This window comes from Trichechus manatus, unplaced genomic scaffold (assembly GCF_000243295.1).
Source record: "Trichechus manatus latirostris isolate Lorelei unplaced genomic scaffold, TriManLat1.0 scaffold00226, whole genome shotgun sequence".
Taxonomy (NCBI): Eukaryota; Metazoa; Chordata; class Mammalia; order Sirenia; family Trichechidae; genus Trichechus; species Trichechus manatus.
In genome coordinates this window covers 2836186-2861177 of record NW_004444162.1, presented here as the reverse complement: position 1 = coordinate 2861177, position 24992 = coordinate 2836186, and the positions used below count along the sequence as shown (strand labels likewise).

Genomic DNA, 24992 nt, shown 5'->3' with positions numbered 1-24992 from the left:
ATAAGCCATGGTGATATCATTTAATCTGGTGTATAAAGTTTAAATTTCTGGTGAAAATCGGGTATTACGTTGGAGTAGTGCTTGGGTTTGTTATCCACTGTTTTCTGTCTTTTTCTGGTACCCTTCTCCCAGTGGACTGTGTTCCTCTCTGTCTGGCCTGTGAGATTGCTCTTCTCTAATAAGCCTAGCTGCGGGATCAGTGTGTTCTTTTTGGCATTTCAAAATGTTAAAATAGTGGAATTGTTAAATGTTACCAAGATGAAACTGCTGGAAATTTGATATTCTCCAAAAGGACCACTATATTTGTGGCATATTACAGTCTATTCTAAAAGAAATCCCCTTGAATCTGTTTACCTATTTTCTCAAGAAAGAAGCAGCCCCATTGATTGTGTTGATAAGTGTTTAGTATGCAGTGTCAGCTTATTAATTACTAAGGCAAAGCCTGGAAAACTCTTTCAAAACAATAGGATGACTTTCTTCTTTGCTTTGACTTAGAATTAACATTAACCACCAGGAAATGCAGACAGGCTCCTTGGTTGCCTTGCATATTAGTGCTTGGAATTAACATTGAAATACTTTTCTGTTTAAGAATAAACTATTATGAAATGGAACTTGTAATAGCAGTTTATAGTTCACCACGCTTACCAAATGTTTCTTTCCAGAAAACAGTTGGCCTAATAAAGAAAGGGATTATTTCCCATAATTAGCTATCCAGGAATGCTGCAAAAAAAAAAAAAAAAAAATTGAATTTGGAAATACCTAACAACACATGATTAGCAAAATGAGATTTGGTTATAGCTTCTTGAATTTGGTTAGTAAGATGGAGCCTGTTCTTTAAGTTGCTGCCTGGTATTCTTGGGGTAATTATGTTAGCTCAGTTGCATAAAAACGCAGATGAGAGCTTTCATTCCCTGCAAAAAGGATGCCGTGTCTCCACCAGTGTAAGTCTGTCTCTTCTATTTTTGTATTCATCATTTTCTAATTGAACTGGCAAATAGAGTGAAACCAGCCTTTGGGTTTAAATTATTTATAATTCTGCATTTGACTCAGAAACAACCTAGGCCCAACATTGAAAAACTGTAAGAGGACTAGGTTTACATATTGCATATCTATATTTCCAGAGACTGTAAACTCTGCTGTTTCTCTTATTGGCTAAAGATTGGTAAAGAAGTTAAGAATAAGAGGAAATCAGTTACGATAAACCAATCTGTGTACTTTGTTGTGGCAAAAATTTAACTTCATATTTTTTCCCCTGAATCCTAATTTGTTCTTATCCAGTTTCTTCTTATAAAAATGTTAATTTTATATTATAACTGTATGGATGCTGTTTTTTGAGGGGTGAGGGATTCAGCACTTTGCCACTGAATTGCTTTTTAATGCCTTGATAACCATTTAATTCACTTATCTGTATATTCTTAGATAAGATTAACTTTATACCATAATTCAGATCAACTCAGTTTCTTCAAAATATTCTCTGGACCAAAAGGAACAATAAAAGTCACCCAGATATATAAAATATAAAATTATGTACTGCATAATTTTAGATGACTGGATGTATAAACACACATATGTATATATATATAGATGTGTATATATATATATAAACTTTTTCTTAGACGTATATCATGACCAATAGAAAAATGTATAGATATGTTGCCTTTATACATTTGAACATATAATTTTAATTTAAAATAAATACCACAAATTTGGGGAAATGTCCAAGTTCAAAGCAGCAGCTGTGCAGATTCAAAGCAGCAGCTGTGCGGATGGACACTGAAGATTCAAGGCAAAAGGAAAAGTATCTACCTTGAATCAAAACAAGGCTGTTCTTATTTTCTGGGATAGGTGGAAATTCATTCCAGTCCCACGCGTTCCAAGAATCTTGCAAATATGGGCATAACCACATTCAATTACAGTTTTGTGATAAGCACTGATGGATTTAACATAATTTTCACCAGTCTTGCAAATTGTTCATTTTGGAAGCTGGGCCATACCAGTTGGAAGAATATATCAAAGTTTTTACTGTATCACAAAATGCATATTAACATAGTTATATTTGCTATAGATAACAAATTATAATGCTATCACAAGTAAGTTAAAACTATAGGAAATTTGTGAGGGGGAAAAGGGAGTGTTGTTTTTGGTGGTTTCCCATTCCCTTTCCCGCTAATATTCAAATGGTTTGATGTTAGATGACCTTCTATCTCAGACTTGCCCTTATGGATAATAAGTATGTTTATGACATATCAGTAATAATAGGTCAAAGCCATTACATAAAGTAATGGTTGTGATTACCTCTAGTTCTTAACATAAAATATTTACTAAAAGCTTTCCTGTATCATATTTCTTCACTGAACATGATGCCTCATGGTGAAATAAAGTCCACCTTCATTATAATAGTTTTTCTAGGACACTTGTGTGTCCAAATATATTCTTGATCTAGTTTTCATTGGTATTTTCCATATATTACAAGTATTTTCCGTATAAATTGTTAATTACTAACTTTGGAATATTTTCTAATTTAAAAGATTCATTTGGGTAGGTTGTGACAAGCAAGTCTCTACTCAGAATTTAATAACTTACTGGCCACGAAATTTTTGAGGTTCGTAGTTGAGTTTCTGTGGGTTTTTGAGGGAAGAATTGTTTAGTCACCAAACCTGAGCAAGCAGGCCTGACAGAGCCATAGCAGTTGTTGGGGGAATACTATGAATTCTATTTTAGCCCCAGCTGGAGAAATGTTCACACTTGCACTTTAGGGAAGCTCTCAAAGTTTTGCTTTGTTTTGTTTTGTTTTTGACTATGTGAATTGAGACTGGTTAGATGGAAATCTTGGTTTTTTAGAGTACAAAATTTTATTATCTAATGTCTTATTTTTCCACGCTTCTTTCGATTCTTAATTATTTGGAGTTTGGGTTATTTGAATAAAGATTTGATTATCTTTAAAATCTAATTTTTAAAGATGATTCCTTATTAGTGTTATCAATTCTGAATAGCATATTTAATTTTTTTTTAATTTTAGGACTTAAAGTGCTGTACAGTTTCCTAAATTTGATAATGCAGTATCCTGGTGGGTTTTTTTTTTTTTTAAATTCCTACTAGCAAATTCCATGCTATTGCTTTTTAAAGAAAAGCAGAGGCATTTTCCAAAGATGTGCCAGGCAATCTGTTATGGTAGTTTAATATACTGACAAATGCTTTCACAAACTGTACATGTTAGTAGTGTATTTAAATATAACTAAAATATAATATAGTTACATTTTTTCAAAGTTCACGTTTAAAAGGCAAAGTCTCCCTTTTTCCTTCATCATTTCTTCATCTGTTCTTTTATCCCATGTCTTTAGAGAAGAAAATTGAATCAGTGAGTTTTGCAAATTAAGTTATAAGGAGTTTCACATTTAAATTGTTGATAAATTCCAGTATACTTGAAAAGAATTAATTTCTACTTTCACATATGGACATTTGTACTAGGCAAGCTTATGACATTGGTTTCTGCTGGTCAAGAGGCCAAAAGTGTTTAACAAGTAAACCACTCTCCCAAAAAAATATTTAGACTTTATGCCTTTGTCACTACTGTTTGCTTTTAACTCAATTACATTTAAAAATAAATTGACTTTATTTATCCTTTATAAAAACGACTAATTTAATGCCACTATGATCTGAGTATTTTCGTTTTTCCAGTATGGCTGGTTAAATGAACCAGATTTTCAACTCATTTCAGTCTCCATGCTACTGGAATTTATAAATCATTTCTCTAGCTTTTGTACAAGTTGTGGTGAGCAAGCAGTATGCATATGGAGAAAAAGGAAAGCTAGATGATTTAACACATAACCAAAGTAAGCAAAAGATTGCCCAAAGAATTCTGTATCTTTGCATATGAGGGAATTTGGTTTTGGGAGATATACAACTACTTTGGGAAATGACATCTAACTTCTGACAAGCAAAAAAAAAAAAGGGAAACCTTTGAATGATTTAGTCCTCTGCTAAGGAAGCTAATTATGAGTAATCTGTGATCCATTTTTATTGATGAAATAATTAGAGAGGGAACAGTCTGCCCAGAGTCATACATTTAAATGCTTTGGGATACATTTCTGTATATTTATAACTTTTAGATATTTTTGAAAGATGCTGACCAGCTATAAACTGTAAATAAATTCCATAATTTCCATAATTACCAGGGCAATTCTGTAAGATAATTTGCAGTGGATCTGAATTACTTGGGCCTACTGCAAAATTTCCATTTTAGTTAGTTTTTTTCTGGGTTAATCTCCTGTGGTGCATTATTTTATGATTTTGGAGGAAAGAAGAACAGAAACAAATATTTCCAGCTAAGAGAAAATAAACTGGGATGTTAATTACTTTTACTTTTTTCCTGCTCTGTTATGCTAAGTAGTCATGGGCTCCTTAACAGCGGTGTTGAAAGAAATGGCTAGCAGCCCTGTCAGACTTTGCAAAGACTTTGTGACTAGAATTAAGGGAAAACAATGTGGGGTTCTTAATTTATATCTGCCTCCTGTGTAAATACATATTACATCTTGAAGCTTTCCTTTGCTAGACAAGATATATAACAGTAAGTTTCCTGAAAAAGTTCAAAGAAGCCCTGAATTGTAGACTGAAAAAACCTGAGAGGTTCGCCTCTCCTTATGCTTATTTCCAGGCTAGAATACGGTATTTTATTTCAGCCAATAACGCCTCCAAATAGGAGGAGTACCTTGGTTTTGAATATCTTCCGTAGGAGGCTACTTTGTCACGAACAGGCTCCCTTTGCAGTCCATTTCAATGATTTAAAACCTATACTCATAGAATGGAGTCCCTGAGTGGCACGAACAGTTAAGCATTGAACTAGCTGAAAGGTTGGTGGTTGGAACCCACCCAGAGGCACCTCGGAAGATAGGCCCCGCAGTCTGCTTCTGAAAGGTCACAGGCTTGAAGACCCTATGGAGCAGTTTTACTCTGCACACATGGGCTCGCCATGATTCGGAATCAACTTGACAGGAGGAGCTAACAGCAACAACTCAGAATATTCTTTCATCGTATCTGTCTTAGTTATCTAGTACTGCTGTAACAAATTTATTCTCTCACAGTTTAGGAGGCTAGAAGTCTAAATATAGGGCACCAGCTCTAGGGGAAGGCTTTCTCTCTCTGTCGACTCTGGGGAAAGTCCTTGTCATCAGTCTCCCCCGGTCTAGGAGCTTCTCAGCTTAGGGACCCCAGGTCCAAAGGACACGCTCGGCTCCTGGCTCTTCTTGCTTCGTGGTAATGACATCCCCCTCCTGTCTACTCACGTCTCTCTTTTATATCTCATGAGAGATTGACTCAAGATGCAATGTAATCCTGTAGCTTGTGTCCTGTCTCATTAACATGACTATCTCTAATCCTGCCTCATTAACATTGTAGAGGTTAAGATTTACAACACATAGGAAAATTACATCTGATCACAAAATGGAGATAACCACACAATACTGGGAATCATGACCTAGCCAAGTGGACACACATTTTCGGGGGACACAATTCAATCCATAACACTAACCTCAATTCTTCTTAGAAGTTAATTCGTTCTCCCCCCATTTAGTCCTTTTCATAGGTCTCCATGATCTGTAACAGTGGTTCTTAAACATTAGAATGTCATTAGAATCACCTGGAGGTTGTGTTAAAACAAATGTGCTCCACCTCTAAAGTTTTTGATTCCGTGGGTCGGATGTATAGCCTGAGAATTTGCATTCCTCGTAAGTTCCTAGGTGATGCTGCTTGTCCGGATACCACCTTTTGAAAGCCACTGCCCTATAGAGTGACCCTGCATATACTTAAAAACCACTAAGTGACTTCTCAGACTGTTCTTGAAGATGCACACTAAAATTTCCAACCTATTCTCACCTATCTTCTTTCCTAATTCTTTATCTTCATTTTTTTTCAAAATACTTTCAGTTCCACAGTTGAGAGTCTCAGAAATGCATGATAGCGTCCTACGAAGGATTTCCCCTTGAAATGAGTACAATAGAACCACCTCAGGGTTTTGATGGCATAAAAATTCTGTATGTGCATCCAATTTGCATGCTTACTTCTTAATCGTAACTACATTTCCAAAGCATCTTTTGCATTTCTCCTGAAACCTAGTTCTTCCATTTCTGTTTGTATGTAATTATTTGCATCTTGAAAACATATTTTTTTCTGTTTATGTCTTACATTGTTAGTATACACTAAAAATTTTCTATTTTACATTTCAGCTAAAGCAAGTGATACATAAGTGCCTAGTTTTTAAAATAATGTTTGAAGGGAAACCTGGATTTACACAGTAATAAAGACCTTATTTAAATTTTTTCCAGTGACGGAATGCTAGTAAAGAAATTAAATTATTCAGAAAGCCATCATGTCCTCGGTTTGTATGAAGTATTTGAACAAATATTCACTTCTTTTGTGAAAGATTCCATTTTAACTCCCATAATAATATAAAATAATTTTATGACCTGTGTTGATGATTTCATATTTGGGAAGTAGAAATCCGGAAGTTTCATAAAATAGAAATGAGTTGAGTTTGTTATTAAAATTGATTTTGGGCTCCTGAGACCGCTCCTCTTACTTTTAGCATCTCTTGGCATACACATATCATCTGTTTGCAATAGAACCACTTCCCTTTACTCATCCTTAATTACTTTCTTGAGGCAGAATTCCAAATACTCACAATTAATTTTTATCAGTGTATTAAATTTTCTCAATGCCCTTTTGCCCCAGAAATGCAATTAGAAATTTAGTTTTGGTAGGCAGTAGTAATAAGCTATTTTAGCTTTCCATAACATATTTCCTTATTTATGTTTTAATTAATTCAGTTGTAAAATGCATAAAATGTTGTAGCAGGAGGAGAACTTGCTCAACCAAAGCAAGAACTATGTCCGCTGAATAGAATAACAAATTGATTCCTGAGGGCTTGTAAAAGCCACTCCATCTAGTGGTTGAATATTCACATAGCTTCTCTTGACAGGTTGTTTTGAAAATACACTTGCATATGGAGAAACCCATTTAGAAAAGATCAATGAATAATAACATGCATTTAGGGGAAGGAAAAAGTCCATTATAATAATATTTTCATATATTGGCTTTAAAGGTCTATCAAGAGCGTGTAGTTAGAATTCATTAAAGGTTGTACATGTCACAAAGAGATCTCTTTAAATGTCGTTATGTGGCTAAGCATTGTAGTTTATGATACACATCCAGGCCAAACAAGAATTGGAATAAAAAGTACATACCTGATCTTTGCCCATAACTTCCACTTGTCATCAGTATAACTTCCATTTGATGGCGAGATAAAAGATCCTGGGGTAAATAATCACTGATGCAGTTTATATCATTTTTACATTTGGACAGTTTTTTTCAGATAGAGGTTTGTATGGACCAAGATTGAGGTTTAATCCCCCTAATGATCAGCTGGCTTAATGTCAAGAAAACTTACCCACCTTTACAAGCCATTCGGTTACGTTAGACCAGTCATGTTACTGATGCACATCCACATTCATTTAGTAAACAGGTATTGAGTGCCTACTCTGGGCTAGGCACTGTGCCAGAAAGAGGACATAAAGGCCATAGAAGACTGGTGCCTACCCTCAAGATATTCATGTCTGAGACACAAGAAGGACTACTGCAGGATGGCTTAGAATTGCCCATCATCTCCTCTGGGAGAAAACCTCAAAGCACATGTAAAAAGGGAGTTTACACAGCCCATTACTATATGATATTTAAATATCAGATTGCTATTATATGTTTTCATAACCTATTTTATTCTGTCATCTGTAGTAATGTGGGGAGAGATGAGCAGGCTTTATTTGATGGAGTAGGGTAGAGTGGAGAATCATTTCCTTTGCTGCTTTGTCCCTTATCCATTACTCAGGGGTGCTATGTGGATATATTTTCAGGGTAGTATATCACAGAAAGGGGGCCCTGATAGTACAATGCTTAAGTGCTCAGCTGCTGACTAAGGTTTGGCTGTTCAAACCCACCCAGTGGCTCTGTGAGAGAAAGACCTGGTGATCTGCTCCTGTAAGGATTACAGCCTGGGAAACCCTATGGGGCAGTTCTCCTCTGTCACATGGGGTTGCTATGAGTCAGAATCAACTCGATAGCAGCCAACAACAACATCACAGAAAAGGTTTGTGGCTTGGAGTATAATGTCTACAGTGTTAGGAACAGAATGTGTGCTCGATACAAGTGTGTTAAATCAAGCGTGTGAGGGTCTATAACGTCATACTCACCTGCCACATCACTGCAGCCTTCTGCCCACTAGGCACCAGAAGTCTGTAACAAGCATTCATTTGGAGCCCTGCTACAGTTTATAGCATTTCTTCTATGTTGACTTCCATCTCCAGCAAAGAAGAACTATCCAGAGAGTCTTTTTCCCTCTGGGTCTAAGAGAACCACATTGCTCATTTGGGAAGTTGAGTTATTTCAAGTGAATTTGAATTTCTTCTTTTGGAGAATGGATGTTTCAAACTTATAACCTTCATGTCTCATTCTTACCTAAAGAAGGTGCCCTCTCCATTCCTCCCTCGTGTTATGGAAAACATCATTATCATCAACAAAAGCAGGTTGATAATCCTTAAAATTGACTAATGAGGAAGAAAAAAAAAACCTTCCCTAATTAAAAAAACAGTGGTAGTGATGAGTTAGGCTTTATTATTTGTCAACAATCACTGCAAATAAGGTGCTGATTCAGGGTTAGGACTTAAAGCTTGTAGTTATTGCCGTACCTTGTCCTTGAAGACCACGGAGCAAGGACTGTTTGCAGGTGCTATGGGCAACCTTTTTGCTGTCAGTAGATCATTCCTTCAGATTTTAGTTGTTCATTGAGTAAAATTATCATGTACTATTTATTCCCTCCTTTTCCCAAAACCAACTCTTCCCCCTTCCTCTAGAAGTGAAAGGTTCCCTGCTCCCTGGGAACCTTTGGGGTTAAGAGCAAGGACTTTGAATTATGCAGACCTTGGATGAAGTTCCACTCTGTCCCCTCTAGTTGACCTTTGGCAAAGTATTTTACCTCTCTATGCCTCAGTTTTCTCATCTGTATAATGGAAAGCCTGGTGGTCTAGTGGTGAAAAGCTATGGCTGCTAACCAAAAGGTCGGCAGTTCAAATCCACCAGGTACTCCTTGGAAACTCTATGGGGCAGTTCTACTCTGTCCTTTAGGGTCACTATGAGTCGGAATCAACTTGACAGCAATGGGTTTTTTTTTTTTTGGATGCCTCAGTTTTCTCATGTGTAGAGTAGGGAGTATAGTAGCACTTCATGCAATGCCTGGCACATAATAAAAATGCAAATGTTTCTTAATGAAAATATTTAGGAATTGGAATTTTCTTTATTGTGTATTTACTCATTCAAATTCTGTGAGATTTGAGCTGGGAGAAAGAGGCTTTTAGTTGGACTTAATTTGTATGCTCATGGATTCAATGAGAAAATACCTTTTGTTGATAGATGAAGGAGAAGAAACTGTGAGAAGTGTGCTGCACAGGTTGGACAACATGTAGCACACTTTTAACTGTTGCTGTTTGTTCTGTAAAGACATCAACATGCTTACTGTTGGGTTCTTCATATTTTATGGACCAGAAAAAGGTATCACTTCCTGTGAGTAATGACGAAATCACATGTGCAAGATAAAGACAATCTTATGAGGTATTTTGTATATGGCCCATGGCATCTACCAAAGTGAAAACTTTGTATGTTCTTATTTAGGACAAGGCCGCTTCAATTATGCTTGGTTACCTTTTTCCGGACTGTGTAGGAAAGGTATGTCTCTCAAAAAGGGCAAAGGCACTTAGTAGGAGGAAACATCTAAATGGGAGAACAAAATTAAATGGTAAACGGAATCCATTGTACAAGCCAGCAGATCCTTTAATTGGTATCATTAGTTCACCTTTGTGATAGGTTTCTCTTACAGCATTGTCACCTGAGGGTAAGTGCCTCAGCCAATGTAGTTTAAAGGCATCATTTTCTCAAGCCCTGAAATTCTTCAAGTTTTAACACATCTTTCAATGTTAAATAATTATGCATACTTCAAGTTGAATTTGAACAGCAGTATAGCTGTATAAGTGTCTTAATGTCTGTTTAGTTCATATTGATATATTTTTCTGAAAAATCTAATACTCACTCATATTGATAGTAAAGAATAAACCAGAGAAAATGGTGCATTTAATAACTTTTATTCTGTTACAAAATATATGAAAAGCTAAAGTTTTGAGAACCAACCAACCATTAGCAGCATAATGGAATTTTCTTTTATATACAGGAAAAGGAGCTGACACTAATACAAGGAAGAAGGATTATGTATTTTTGCCCGAATTATTAGGATAATTAAGTCAATACTTTATTGCACTTTGCTGTAGAAAACAGTGGAAAAAGTGGCCGAACTATGTTAATAATGCCAAAATTATAATGATTAGGTTTAAGAGTTAGAAGAGACTGAATTGCTCATTCAACTGTAACAGAAGCATCTTTCATCGAGTTATGATTTTGGCCTGTGATATCTGCCATGTATATTGAGGATATGATTTAGACACAATGCAGTTCTAAGAGTCAATTAAAAATTTCCCTACTAACTTTAGAAAACTATAGTAGCACAGTAGTTTTTTTTTTTTTCCATCAAATTAGCAACCAGACTTGTTCCCAGCAATAAATAAAAAATAACAGATATATCCAATGGCACCTTCATTCTCTTAAACCCTTCACGAGGTTCTTTCATGAGGCCAGCCTAGCAGAGTAACACAGAACCAACAAAGTAAGGAGAACAATAGGGCTAAACAAAGGCCTGGAACGCTCTTGCGTTTGATATCCTAGACTCCTATCCCTATAGACACTACGAGCTTTGTATTGCCTCCTTAAAGCATTGATAAACTTAGAATAATTGAGAAGGAGCATAGTGGGCCCACACAGTCTGCAGCTGTATTAGGGAGCACCAGTCCTTCCGATGCTTCTAGAGGGTTTTCTGCTTTCCTGGACGTGACATCCTACAAGAAGCAGATATCGTCCTACTGTGTATTCCCCCAGGCCAGAGATGCTGCCCAGGGCAGAACATCCTACAAATACTGTAACTCTAGGTGCACCAGTGATAAATATCTAAATTATTGAAATGTCCCTCTAAAGAAAGTCTTCTTTAGTGGGGCAGTGAAAACTAAAATAACATGCTATTAAATTACACTGGTATAGAAATAGCTTTAATGTATTTGAAGCCTTATTTTGAGGGCTTACTCCATGCTCAGCCTACTCAGAACATGGATGCTTTACAGCCATAATGGTTATAGACACAAAGATATGGACTCTGGGTAAACATTTTTTAAAAGCCTGTCTGTGTTCCTGCCATGGGAGACGCTGGGTGGTGCAAACGGTTAACAGGCTCAACTGCTAACCTATAGGTTGGAGGTTGAGTCCACCCAGAGGTACGTTGGAAGAAAGGTGTGGCAATCTGCTTCTAAAAAATCAGCCATTGAAAACCGTATGGAACACAGTCCTACTCTGACACACATGGGTTGCCATGAGTCAGAATCAATTCAATGGCAACTGGTTTTTGATTGCTGCCGTATCCATAAAATTCCTTTGATGATACCATAGGCTGCTAGTTGATGTATATTATTGGAGGAGGGAGGCAAGTGTGCATATAGAAAGATGGACAAAATAACAAATGACAAAATTCCAGAATTGAGGATTACAATACATTTAACACATTAAAATATTTTCGTTATTGTTATTCAAAAGGTATGATTTATACCTTAAATGGTTAGAATATGTTGGCTATATTTTTAAAAGTAGAATTCTGGGGAAATCCTCTTATATGTCACTGAATTTCTCTTTTACTATAACTGTAATAAAAACCAACTGCTTCTATAATAGGTGCATCTACGCATCTTGCTAGAAATTTCCAATTATGATTTTCCCAGTAGCAAACAATAACAATTAATGGCAGCTGTATCTCCTAAAGCCTAAACTATATTACTAATGAACTCTCAAAGAAAACTTTCAATGCAAAAATAGTAATGATGATAAAGTGCAAATTTCTGTAATAATCCAAATGTAGAAATAAAGGAAAGAATTACCAAAATGCAGAGAACAGTTTTCCTGCCATGATCCCATTAACTATTAAACTAGCCTGTGCTCAGTGGTGTTTTGACATTACTAAGGTCCTTGAGCTGCACAAAATCCATATATTTTTTAACTGTATTCTCTAATTAAGTTGGCTTATATCAGACAGAAATTACTCCATATCTCATAACCACACCATACCCTGGCTCAGATTTTAACAAGCTAATTTGTTTTAATGAAAGTGCTTGGTTGCATTAAAATGGAAAATTGTGATCACATATGTGGTGATCTTAATATAGAGTAAATCACAGGAACACATGTTTTTGCATTACTCAGATAAGGTCTGTGATCCTTTGTCTTCACTGAAGAAGCTTTATAGCTCTTCCAAATACTGACTAAAATTTTAAGCCTTGGTGCCATGCCAGTAGGCATATTTACCTAGATGGGCTGGGATAGGAAATAGTGATTTAGTAGGCGGTAGTTGTAACTATTAACAAAATGCCTTAATGTCTGTTTATAAGAAGGTAGAAGACTTGAATATATTAAAGATGCAAAATAGCTTTACCTTAAAAAAAAACCTGTTGCCATCAAGTCAATTCCGACTCATAGTGATCCTATAGGACAGAGCAGAGCTGCCCCATAGGGTTTCCAAGGAGTGGCTGGTGGATTCTAACTGCCGACCTTTTGGTTAGCAGTCAAGCTCTTAACCACTGAGCCACCAGGGCTCCAGCTTTACCTTAGTTATTGTTAATCCTTAAAACAATGTTCAAAGTCCAAAAGCAGGGACCCTGGAGTTTGACAGACATGGATTCAGCTGCAAGCCCTTCATATTCTAGGCAACTTAACATCTAATGGCCTCCGTTTCCTCATCTGTGAAATGGGGATTAAAAATAAACACATAATAAGGTTGTCATGACAGTTTATTGATATAACGTGTGTAAAGTTTTTCAAGTGCCTGAATATAATAGACATTCAATTAAAGGTTTTCTCTCCCTCACTTATGTGTGTATCTTCTATTTGCTTCTTGCTTGAAGTGCTGAGAAAACATAAAATTGAACAAGCAACCTATGATCTAATTAACACAATAAATTATGTTGAACTATAATTAATAGTATATGGCAAAGAGCCATTAGTACTAAGTAATGATAATAATATTTATTAAAGACTTGTTTTTGTTCCAGGCACTATGCTAAGTGTCTTACATGCATTCTTTCACTTAATTTTCAGAACAATTCTATGTAGGCATTATCATCATCATCATCTCCATTTTTCGGATGAAAAACCTGAGGTTTAGAAAGTTTGATTACTTGCCCGAGTATAAGCCTGACACTGATCTTGGTCTGCTAACTCCTGATTCACTGCTCTCCATTGACTAGTGCTTTGGCTAGTTGGTATCAGTGGGTAAAAGAAGAGAGATGGCAGCATCCCTATCTTATGTTAGAGAGGTGTCGTATCATAAAAGTTAAGAGCAAAGGCTCTAGACCTGCATATCTGATATGGTAGCCACAGATCACTTGTAACTATTAAGTACTGGAAATGTGGCTAGTGCCACATTTGAAATGATAATATTTTCTATACACTGGGTTAAAGAAAACAGTATTAAATTTGATTTCATCTTTTACCCGGCTACTAGAAAATTTAAAATTGCATATGTGGCTTGCGTTACATTTCTATTGGGTAGTGCTGCTCTAGAGCCAGAACATCTAGCTCTACCACCCACGAGCTGTGTGAATGGCAAATTCCCCTCTCTGTGCCTTTCATCTGTAAAATGGGAATAATTAGAGCATCTACCTTATAGGGCCACTGTGAGAATAAATGAATTGATACATGTGAGAGGCTCTGGTTGCCACCTGCTTAACGGGAAAATCAGCAAGACTTGGTGATTCTAGAGGCCAGGAAGGAGGGGGTCCAAGGTAAGTCCAAGGTATGAGCTTAGATGCAGTACTGTAAGAAATGTGAAAAATGACGTACTTAAGGGTAATTAATTGCAGCATATTTATAGTAGCCAAAGATGATAAACAACCTAAACCTCCATCAGGAGGTGGCTGGTCATATTGATCTAACAGATCCTTAAGGCAGCTCTTAAATGGTGTGGGATGTCTTTGTATGCTTATATGGAACTGTCTTCAACATATACTTTTAAGTGGACAAGCAAAATGCTGAACAGTGTGTATACTACGTTATAGTTTGTTAAAGAGGGACATATATATATATGTATATGTTGCTGTTGTTAGGTGCTGTTGAGTCAGGTCCGGCTCATAGAGACCCCATGTAAAACAGAACGAAACACTGCCCGGTCCTGCGCCGTTCTCACAATCGTTACGTTGTTATGCTTGAGCCCATTCTTGAAGCCACTGTATCAATCCATCTCTTTTTCCATGACCATCTACTTTTCCAAGCAAAGCGTATATATATATTATATATATATTTGCTTAAATATACGTGGAATATCTCTGGAAGGTATAATAAGAAATAGTTTATTTCTTGTTTCTAGGGTGGAAGACTGGTTGGCTGGAGGGGGAGTTAGTTACTTGAGGGTTGATGAATTATGGAACAGAGATCATAGAATGGCTCCCAATAGCTACTTGGAAATGTGGATCCAAGCTTTGGTTTTTAGGCCAAATACCCACTGAGATAATTACCTTTCTCTCCTCTAATTTTAAGCAAAGGCAAATAAATATTATTAAATAACTGCTTTAATGCACCAGCTAATAAAATTCACCTGCCACTTTATTAGGTTTGTGTGAACATTTCAGGACTGTAAGGGAGCCACCCGTCCCTGTGCTTTCCCTCTCTTCAGCTGTCATGTTATCAGCCTGGTGAATCACTTAGGAAGAAAAGACACCATTCCTATGCTTGGAAACCATATTCTAGTCATTTGTATACGATTTGATGAGGGCTATGAGAGAAGGGTGAATTGGAGGAACTAGTTCTGCCTGGTGGGAAGAACTGTTCACAGAAATGAAAGTAGCATTGGAACTAGGCCTTGAAGGATGAGTGTACCAGGCAGAAAGCTTGGAAATGAGTATTTCAGGCAGAGAGAAGGGCAGAGGGAAAGGAGGAAGGTGGGCCAGTGCGATGGTATATTCCGAGCGCAGCAAGTCATCTCCCGTGGCTAGAGTAAGCTATGTGTTCAAGAATGGGTCGAGTTGAGAGGCAAAAGTTAGGTTTGGGGATCTGTTGGAGCCACATAAGGAATAGCTCCCTTACACATTGTGGCTATCTTCTGTGTCCCTTTGATTATGGATGAAAACGTCATCCTTTTCAATGTAAATGGGGTTTTTTAAGCAAACATAAATTTATGAAGAGCAAGAGTTAACTCATGGAAATAGCCCAATAGTGGGGTACGTAGGACATATTCTGGAAGTGACGAGGATGGGCAAAAGGATATAACAGAGAGATCCATAAACAGAGAACCCAGGGACACTTGAGAGTTAACAATTGGAACTAGGCTGAGGATAGGGACTCAGGAGAGATTTTCGGTAAAAGAACCAGGAAGCACTGGGCAACCAGCTTGGTTGTTAGGTATTTCTGCATCCTTTATTTCTGTATCCTCAGCTAGTAGCCTGTGCACCTGGGATACTGCCCTGGCTTGGCTGGACTTTACACAGTCTGTGTGGTTTGTACCTTAGAACTCCTGCCTCTGGTTAAGCTGCAGATAGCTCCCATGTGCCTTTTTCGGTGGCAGTACAGGGGCTTGGGGAGGGGGTGTGTGTATTGAACTGGCTCAGAGGCCCAGACTAAGGGGTAAAGCTCTAATTTCCAGAGTCATGACAAAAAGTTACCCGTGGAGGATTCAGGGGCTTTGGTTTGGTGGTGCCTCCATATTGCCATCACAGGCTACACTGATCAAGAAGAAGGGCGACAGGACCATGGAGGGAGGGGCCAAGGGAGCCCACCTGGTTTACTAGTCCCATTAGTGCTGAGGGCCCTTGCTCTGTGGCAGCAACTCTGTCTTTCTTGCTGCTTCTATATCCCTAGTGCCTATACCATGCCTGCCACATAGTAGGTGCTCAATAATTTGTTGACTGGGTGAATAAATAAATGAATGAATGATTGATTCAGATAGATAGGATCTGAATTTTAGCTGAAGGACCCAAAACTTCTTAGTTTGTTCCAAGATAATGAGCAACCTTTTTTTTCCACCCCAATACAGTGTGATATGTTTAGTAACAACACAAGACAATCAATACGTAAAATGTTGGTTTTTATGATTATTTTAATTATTATAGATATCAATTAATGCTTCTAATTTTTTAAATAAATTACAGAGCCTAACAGCCACATTTTAAACAAACATTTAAAATAGTAAAATCAACCAAATTCCTTAGCTTAGAATCGAACCACCGTTAAAATTTGCCCCGCTCATCTGAGTCATCCTTGTTTTTGCATGGAAAGCTGTGGACACCATCAAGCCTGTCTCCTGTCATCTGCTCATGGGAGACACTATCAGGCAACCCCCTCCATCATCACTCCTTTCCAGTGTGAAAGATCTCAGTGTCCCATAAGCCTCAGTGCAAGTTTGCCCTTCGTGAAATTTTTGTTGGCTGGTGTAGAATTTTGGAGCTGAAGTTCATCCCAGCTGTGGCTTAGTTCCAATCTCTCCTTCTCTGAGTGAAGAAGCTTGCCTGGTGGAGTCAGGCTTGAACCCAGATCTGCCCAACATGTCCTCGTGCTTTCTCCTGGTCTCAATAATCTCTTCCTTATCCTTTACTCTTAACACATAGCCTACACAACCCAGTACCTGATTCTACACTGTCTTGTTCTTTGGCTGTCTTATATGTTTAGTCTTATCTGTGTGACAGGTGATAAAGTCTTCAAGACCAGAGATGTGTGACATAGTATTGTCTCCCCCAGCCCTCAATAGCGTTAGGACACTGTGTAGTGTGTTTGTGACAGTAGAAGCCAGGTGGCTAACACTTCCTAACACAACCGTGAAATTCACACTACACCCAAGAAACATTCCATTTACCTTGGCCTGTCAGACTCTGGAGGTCCATATGGACTCACATGGTAATGTAATCCAGGGAGCTAAATATTGAACGAAACATGTTTCTGGTGTGCTGCTGCATTGTCCAAATATGAGTGGCTTTTCTCTGAGTGACTGACTCATTTAGTTTGCTGAATCTACAAGCACTTGACCTGTGTTCAGAGAAAAGAATGAAATAACACGATGATACCTGTTTGGGGTGTTTACAGTGGCTTTTTATATTCTCCTGGTTTTCTCATCATTCAGCTTATTTGTTTTCCCTCCTTTTAGGATTCCCTCCTGCGAGTCTCTTTCCGTGTCATTCTGAGTCTGGCCTAATCGAAGACTGAGGTTATGAAGTCGATCCTAGATGGCCTCGCAGATACCACCTTCCGCACCATCACGACAGACCTCCTCTACGTGGGCTCCAATGACATTCAGTACGAAGACATCAAAAGCGACATGGCATCCAAATTAGGATATTTCCCACAGAAATTTCCTTTAACTTCCTTTAGAGGAAGTCCCTTCCAAGAAAAGATGACTGCAGGAGACAACCCCCAGTTAGTCCCTGCAGACCAGGTGAACATTACCGAATTTTACAACAAGTCTCTTTCGTCCTACAAGGAAAATGAGGAGAACATTCAGTGTGGGGAGAACTTCATGGACATGGAGTGCTTCATGATTCTGAACCCCAGCCAGCAGCTGGCCATCGCTGTGCTGTCCCTCACGCTGGGCACCTTCACGGTTCTGGAGAACCTGCTGGTGCTGTGCGTCATCCTACACTCCCGCAGCCTCCGATGCAGGCCTTCGTACCACTTCATCGGCAGCCTGGCAGTGGCAGACCTCCTTGGCAGTGTCATTTTTGTCTACAGCTTCGTTGACTTCCACGTGTTCCATCGCAAAGATAGTCCCAACGTGTTTCTGTTCAAACTGGGCGGAGTCACAGCCTCCTTCACTGCCTCCGTGGGCAGCTTGTTTCTCACAGCCATCGACAGGTACATATCTATTCACAGGCCCCTGGCCTATAAGAGGATTGTCACTCGGCCAAAGGCCGTGGTGGCATTTTGCCTGATGTGGACCATAGCGATTGTGATCGCCGTGTTGCCTCTCCTAGGCTGGAACTGCAAGAAACTGCAATCCGTTTGCTCAGACATTTTCCCACTCATTGACGAAACCTACCTGATGTTCTGGATAGGGGTCACCAGCGTGCTGCTCCTCTTTATTGTGTATGCATACATGTACATTCTCTGGAAGGCTCACAGCCACGCAGTCCGCATGATTCAGCGCGGCACCCAGAAGAGCATCATCATCCACACGTCGGAGGATGGCAAAGTCCAGGTGACTCGGCCAGACCAAGCCCGCATGGACATTAGGCTGGCTAAGACCCTGGTCCTGATCCTCGTGGTTTTAATCATCTGCTGGGGCCCTCTGCTTGCAATCATGGTGTATGATGTCTTTGGGAAGATGAACAAGCTCATTAAGACAGTGTTTGCATTCTGCAGTATGCTCTGCCTGCTGAACTCCACCGTGAACCCCATCATCTACGCTCTGAGGAGCAAGGACCTGAGACATGCTTTCCGGAGCATGTTCCCCTCATGTGAAGGCACTGCGCAGCCTCTTGATAACAGTATGGGGGACTCGGATTGCCTGCACAAACACGCCAACAATACAGCCAGTGTTCATAGGGCCGCAGAGAGCTGCATCAAGAGCACAGTCAAGATTGCCAAGGTGACCATGTCTGTGTCCACAGACACGTCTGCCGAGGCTCTGTGAGCCTGATGCCTCCCTGGCAGCACAGGAAACGAAATCCTTTTTTTTTTTTTTAAAGCTCAAAATCTAGAGGAGTCTGTCATCTCATTGGTTATATTTTTAAGTTTACCATGCTCAGTGAAAAGGTGATTGTCACCATGATCATTTATCAATTCTTTGACATTTCCACAGTTTTAGATACTCAAAGTCAGTTCTTAAAGGGTTTACAGCGAAGAAAGCCTGCTGCTTAAATAACTGAAAGGTCTTTCAGAATCTCAGTAAAATGAGAGGAAAACCTTTGGCTACACAGTTTGAAGTCTGAGTATCCATAGAAAATGCCATTAAATGAGTAATGCCTTTGTAACCATAACTTTCATTATGATGTGAAATGTCTTTGTCCCTAAGTATCATAGATGTTCATTTTTACAAAAGTTATAGTACTAAAGTAGAGATATTTTGTAAAACGTGTTGTGTCCTGTGAGATGTATATCAGTGTTTACTATGTGTTATTTATATTTGTGTAGTTCAGCAAAACTAAAAGATAGACTTTTATGAGAACAGTGGAAAACAAGCAGTGGATATATGCCAATGAGACCACTTTTTAAAATTATTACCCTTGATACATCTTTAGATACCTTAATATTTGTTCAAATAAATCTGTTTGAATTTGACATTGAAATTCCCATAAAGGTTTAGTTTTCTGTTAACTCAAGAATTTGAAGACTACCCAAAACAAAGCATTCAGCTTAATTCATTGACACTTAAAATTGTCATAGGAAGACATTTGTTATCTTCTGGACTATACCTGTTCTTTTGGGTAATGGATTATAATCAGAACAGAAGAGAGACGGCGTATTGGACTTCCTTGGCTGATATCTCTGACTTTCCTTAGTCTTTAGCTATTACTGGACCTCTTAAGACAGCATGTGTCAATCTTAATGTATATTGTTATCACTGTGCAGTTGCTGTTTACTTGAAAAGTATTGCATTCTTATATTCCAGGTGTAAGTAGATTTCATGCCTGGGGGCCAAACAACAGTCATCGTCTTTTTTTTTTTTAATTGAAAAGAAGTATTGTCTGGATCAGTAAAATTATGCTGTGTGTGAATATAAATGTGTGTATATGTGTGTTCTATCCTGTAACTGTTACAGTAATGTCATAAAGTGAGAAAACTGTGACCAAGTGTAAGCTGTACCACTTGCTGCATTCTTGCACATGAATTCAGTTTCTATAATTGAGTTCTTCCAGAAACCTTGGTGATAAAAATACTGACTATAAACGTTCAGAAGCAACCCCCCCTCCCCTTTAAGAGATTGGGTCGAGTATTACTAAATTGACCTTTAGGTATTACATAAAACCACTGTTTAGCAACGAATAATCAGTGACAAACATTCAAGTGAAGGTTTGTATTTCCAGTGTTAGTGTCTGGAAATGAGAGTGTTTTGGCTTCTGAACACCTAATATTGATCAAGTTCATGGAAATGTAAGTCACTAAAAGGACGGCGGTTCTAAAAAACAAGCCCCAAACTGTAAAATGTATCAATTGCATATGTAGGTAGTGGGATCTCAGATTAAGTAGCATGATAGATATTGGAGAGTCCCTGGGTGATGCAAATTGTTAAGTGCTCAGCTACTAGCCAAAAGGTTGGAGGTTCAAGTCCACCCAGAGGTGCCTCAGAAGGAAGACCTGGTGATCTACTTCTGAAAAATCAGCCATTGAAAACCCTATGGAGCACAGTTCTACTTTGAGACACATGGGGGGGTCCCCATGAGTCAGAATTGGCTTGATGGCAACTGGACAGGCACTGGGCAGTCTGAACACAGCCCAACCCATGTGGCTAAGAAAGCCGAGTCAGTGGATGATACAGAGAAGGGCAGTGAAGGGCTGACACACTCGTGATCAGGGCCTGGATGATGAATGGCTGTTTCTGTGCTTCACCAGGTGCCCTTGGTGGCAGCCTACCCAGGCTGAGGCTATGGACCTGTCCTCTGTGCATGGTTAGCAAGATCTGCTAAAGAATAACCATGAGCACGTCTTTCTTTTTATGCCCCAGCCTCCTACTCCTTGATGGTGCCACAGTGCTCAGAATTGGGCCCTTTTTTCAGTAAGGAGTGATATTGCTTAAGAAGTCACTTGACCCTGCCAGATTTTACTTACAGTCTCTTTTTCCTTGTAGGGAAAAATTGTGACTCCTACAGCACCCCAAGGCCTGTGTAGCATAGGGAAGTAGAGAGCTAGGATTTATCTAGTGATTTCTAGCTATGGAGATGGCTGAGCAGCTGGATGGGGGAGAATGCCGCTTCTTGCAGTTTATGGTCTAAGTCTGAATATGGTCTATGGACCAGACTGGAATACTTTCAGTTGTCTGTTCATACAGCTCGGATCCACCTGATGGCTCCCCTCTCTTTACCTCTCTGTGATACGCAGATGAGGGCTCAGGATGCTAGAGGATTTATAAAATCTCTGTAGAAGGAGAGAAGCTGATTTATGAAAAAAAAAACTCACCAGGGTCTAGTTTCCATTTAAGAATCGCCAGTCTTTTGTCCTGAGTCATCCTGAATATTAATCCACACATCTCAGAGCTCCCCAGGCACTTACCAACTTTTCTCACAGCTGTGGAGACCTGGTGACGGTAAAGTTCTTCCTTTAGGTAGAAAAATTCCAAGATTTATTCCTGAAACTGTGTGTGTATGCAGTTTAGATTTTATAGTGTGTGGTACTTTCAAGACGTAACTCGTATATAATAAATTAAGGGACAAAGGGGCTGACAGCACTAAACTTGGTGCTTATTGATATTCTAAGAAATATCTGTGAAATATCATCATGTATGTGTTAAACTACCTTCATTTTTAAAAACGCTTAAAATTAGTTCAGCTCACTTTGACATTTTTAATATCATTTCCTAACCCAAGTGACTAAAAAGTTCTCCCTAATGAATAAACTCATTAGAATTACCATTCATTAGTATCATTCATTAATTAATCCCATAATTAGACCCATTAATTTAAGTGTAATTTAAATTTCGGTAAACTTTATAAGGTCCAACTTCATAGTTATCTGCTTTCTTCTGAGGATAACATGTTTGTCCTGACCATGCATTTTACCATCACAGATGTCTTCAGAAAGGGCCAAATTCCCAACCTGCTTAGTTTGTTCACAGTAACGATGACTCTTTCAGTTCTAGTCTAACAGTTTCATTTAGACAAATAATGCTGTTTTCCAAAACCCTTAATTTTTCATTACATATGAAGTATATGTAAAAGAAAAATGGATCTTGGCGAAGCGGCAGATATCTCTACACTTGACATGATTGCCAAGTGCCCCTGTCACTTTAAGTCAGGTAGAGCTTGCATTAAGAGTAAAGGAATCTTTGCCACCTGAACCCCTCCACAGGAAATAGGCCCAGCCACCAGATGAGAACTAGGCCCTGGATGAGTAGCATCTAGTTACTGTCCCGCTGATTAATTTCTGCCATTCCATGTCTGTAAAAGAGACCACCGATATCACATGCAAAATTAGATTTCTCACAATCTAACTGTATATTTGTATGATATTTTAAAATCTCCTACATGCTGGGCAATGGCTACTAACAATTGTCTTGCACTGGCCTTCTGATGAAATGTTGACAATGCCTACTGTAATATAGACAAAACATTTTATCTACTGATTTGGGCTGAATGTATGTAAATAGGTTTTTAAAAAAAAGATGTTCAAGCAGTGGCCTAAAAATCAGTAATTTTCAGACAGAAGAGTTTCTTTATATTGCTGTGGCATCCTAAAAGCTATCTTCATATGAACTTAGTGTATTAGGCCTGCTGGGGATCAGAGTCCTCAAGAAAGGAGACCTTTTCTTGTAGTAATATGAATCAAGATACCAGATTACCTGAATTCTTATTTCCAATGTTTCAAGTGGAAAACATAACTCTTTATTGTCTGTAAATCTAACATTATTACTTCCCCTCTTAGAAGAATATTGTATTGTTAGATGTTTGTTGAGCTGGTAACATCCTTGCAACCGCTGCAATATCTTCGTTAGTAATCTCTATAATACTTTGTACACAACTACTGGTAAGAATGTTATTAAATGTAGATTCAGTCATTAAATTACTATAGCAAAGTAGTACTTCCGTAATATTTACAATGTATTAAGCCCATACTATATTTTATTTTAATGATGTAATTAAACTGTTATTTATTCAAAGAGAAAACATCCCATCATGTCTATTGTCTAAAGTTACCTGGAATCAAATAAAAATTTTAGATTATCATGAAGAACATAAGAGGCTTTGAATTATTTTTTATTTCACAGTTTGATGTTGAAACATTAAGGATTTAACTGCTAAGACTTTTTGAGACATGGACAGATTGGATTAATATATTCATTGTTAAAGATAGGAAAAATATGCCAAAAAAAAAAAAACTACCATTTACACGTTAAAAAAAAGCATGCCATACTTTTTTAAAGCATTATTTCATTAAAGAGTTTAATGATTTTGCAGTAAATTAAAACAAATGTACTATTCATAATGTGTAAATTAAATTTGGTCTTAGCAGACTTAGTAAAACACATAAGTCTAAATCATGTAAAAAAGAAAATTGCTTTTCAGCATACTTTATACAAACTCATAATTTTTATTTGAACAATAACAGAAAATACTTTCAAAATTTTATAATGATGAAGTAAAAAAGCACTACAATTAAATTTACACATTACTGTCTGAGATAAATTATATTTGCAGTCAATTTTGAAAGGTGTTAAATTTTTCAAACATTGAATATTTGAAAGTAGATTATTTTTATAACTATAATCAAAATTCATCATTCTGCCTTGTTTAGTAAATACTATGGCTAGCTGCATAAACTGAAAGCTTCTAACAAAAAACAAATGACAAGTATCCTTAGTCCTTAAGTTTTATACTGGGACTTAATGGGAGAAGAACATTTATTTCAGTGTTTTCATATAGCATCTTAAAAATTAAAAACACTGATCCTTAATCAATAATATGTGTTGCCATAAATATTGAAATATATGTTTAGAATAATATAGAGACAAAAAAGCTAACAAAAGTATGCAGACATGCCACAGTATCCCCCAGGGATGGTTCTAACTGGAAAAATTCCACCCTCACCCCTATAGTATTATATGTTAAGAGTTTCTCCTGAGTTGAAGGTGATGCATGTGACGTTCTTAGCTCCATGTTGAAATGTGTAAAGTAATCAATAAACATCGTTGTTCCTCAACTCCCTGTCCCTGGAATGCTGGTGAATGGAACTTGGGATGTACATATGTGTTTAGCTTAGGAGTGATGAAACATGGAATTGGTGGGTCTCTGATCATCTCAGAAGTACAGGTTGAGCTATTGTTTTCGCCACTCCAGAAGTTTCTGAGTAAGGTTAAGTAAAGGATCTATAGTTCCCTGTCACATATCCAGTGGAAAAGGGAATGACAGGAAGGTATTCACAAATGGGATGAGTAATTAAAATGTTGAATTCGCAGGCTTGAATCAAGAGAAAAATGAGACACTGGGACTCCTCAGTAATAACTGCAGCACCTTGTTCATTGCTTTGAACATGGGCGGACACATGTCTGTATAGAAAATGAATTCATTTTTCTCCTAACACTGAGAAAGAGATGACTAATACAACATTTCAGTTATTTATCTTAATAGAATTATTTACATCTTTGGGTAAACCTGAAAATGTTCCAAATGTTCCTTACCTAATATACAATCTTTTTGGCTGAACCAGAATCATGACAAATGTCAAAGATATCCAGTTTTGACTAACATAGGGCAGCTATTGTGCTGGAAAGAACATTGGAGGAGGAATTATCAGACCAGGGATGTAGTTCTGGATCACTCACTTTCTAGTGTTTGCCCTTGCACAAGACACAAGCTCTGATTTAGTTTTCCCATCTGTAAAAATGTCAGCTCTGAAAATATGAGTATGATAATATTAGATGATATAAAATGTTTTGAAGAGTTTTGCAAACTGTGAAGGGCTACACCAGTGTAAAATATTAGAATTAATCCATGTTCTAACTATTTTATCTTAGTTACTCAGCTCATGTCTACACCAGTCCCTCAGCTTATGACTAGCAATAAAGAAGCTACATTTGATTGTGCCTACTATGTGTCAGGCATATATGTGTATATATATAAAAACCAATAACCCATATATAATATATATGTATATGTATGTGTGTGTATACTTCATATTAT

At 37.8% G+C, this 24992-nt stretch overlaps 1 protein-coding gene across 3 annotated transcripts; it reads left to right on the top strand.

The window, feature by feature from the left end:
• The first annotated feature begins 876 nt into the window (after positions 1-876).
• On the top strand, positions 877-18820 carry CNR1 (cannabinoid receptor 1). Of its 3 annotated transcripts, none has more exons than XM_004388990.2 (2): positions 877-941; positions 17312-18820. In XM_004388990.2, the coding sequence occupies exon 2, from the start codon at positions 17375-17377 to the stop codon at positions 18791-18793; it is 1419 nt and encodes a 472-aa protein (XP_004389047.1). In that variant the 5' UTR covers positions 877-941; positions 17312-17374; the 3' UTR covers positions 18794-18820. The 3 variants fall into 3 exon arrangements, with proteins under 3 accessions (XP_004389047.1, XP_004389048.1, XP_012414701.1); XM_004388991.1 differs by lacking the exon at positions 877-941 and having other exon boundaries at positions 17375-17444; positions 17538-18793; XM_012559247.1 differs by lacking the exon at positions 877-941 and having other exon boundaries at positions 17375-17477; positions 17645-18793.
• The last annotated feature ends 6172 nt before the right edge of the window (positions 18821-24992 follow it).

Coding starts and splice junctions, on each gene's coding strand:
- CNR1 (XM_004388990.2), top strand. CDS start 17,375: ATGAAGTCGATCCTAGATGGCCTCGCAGATACCACCTTCCGCACCATC.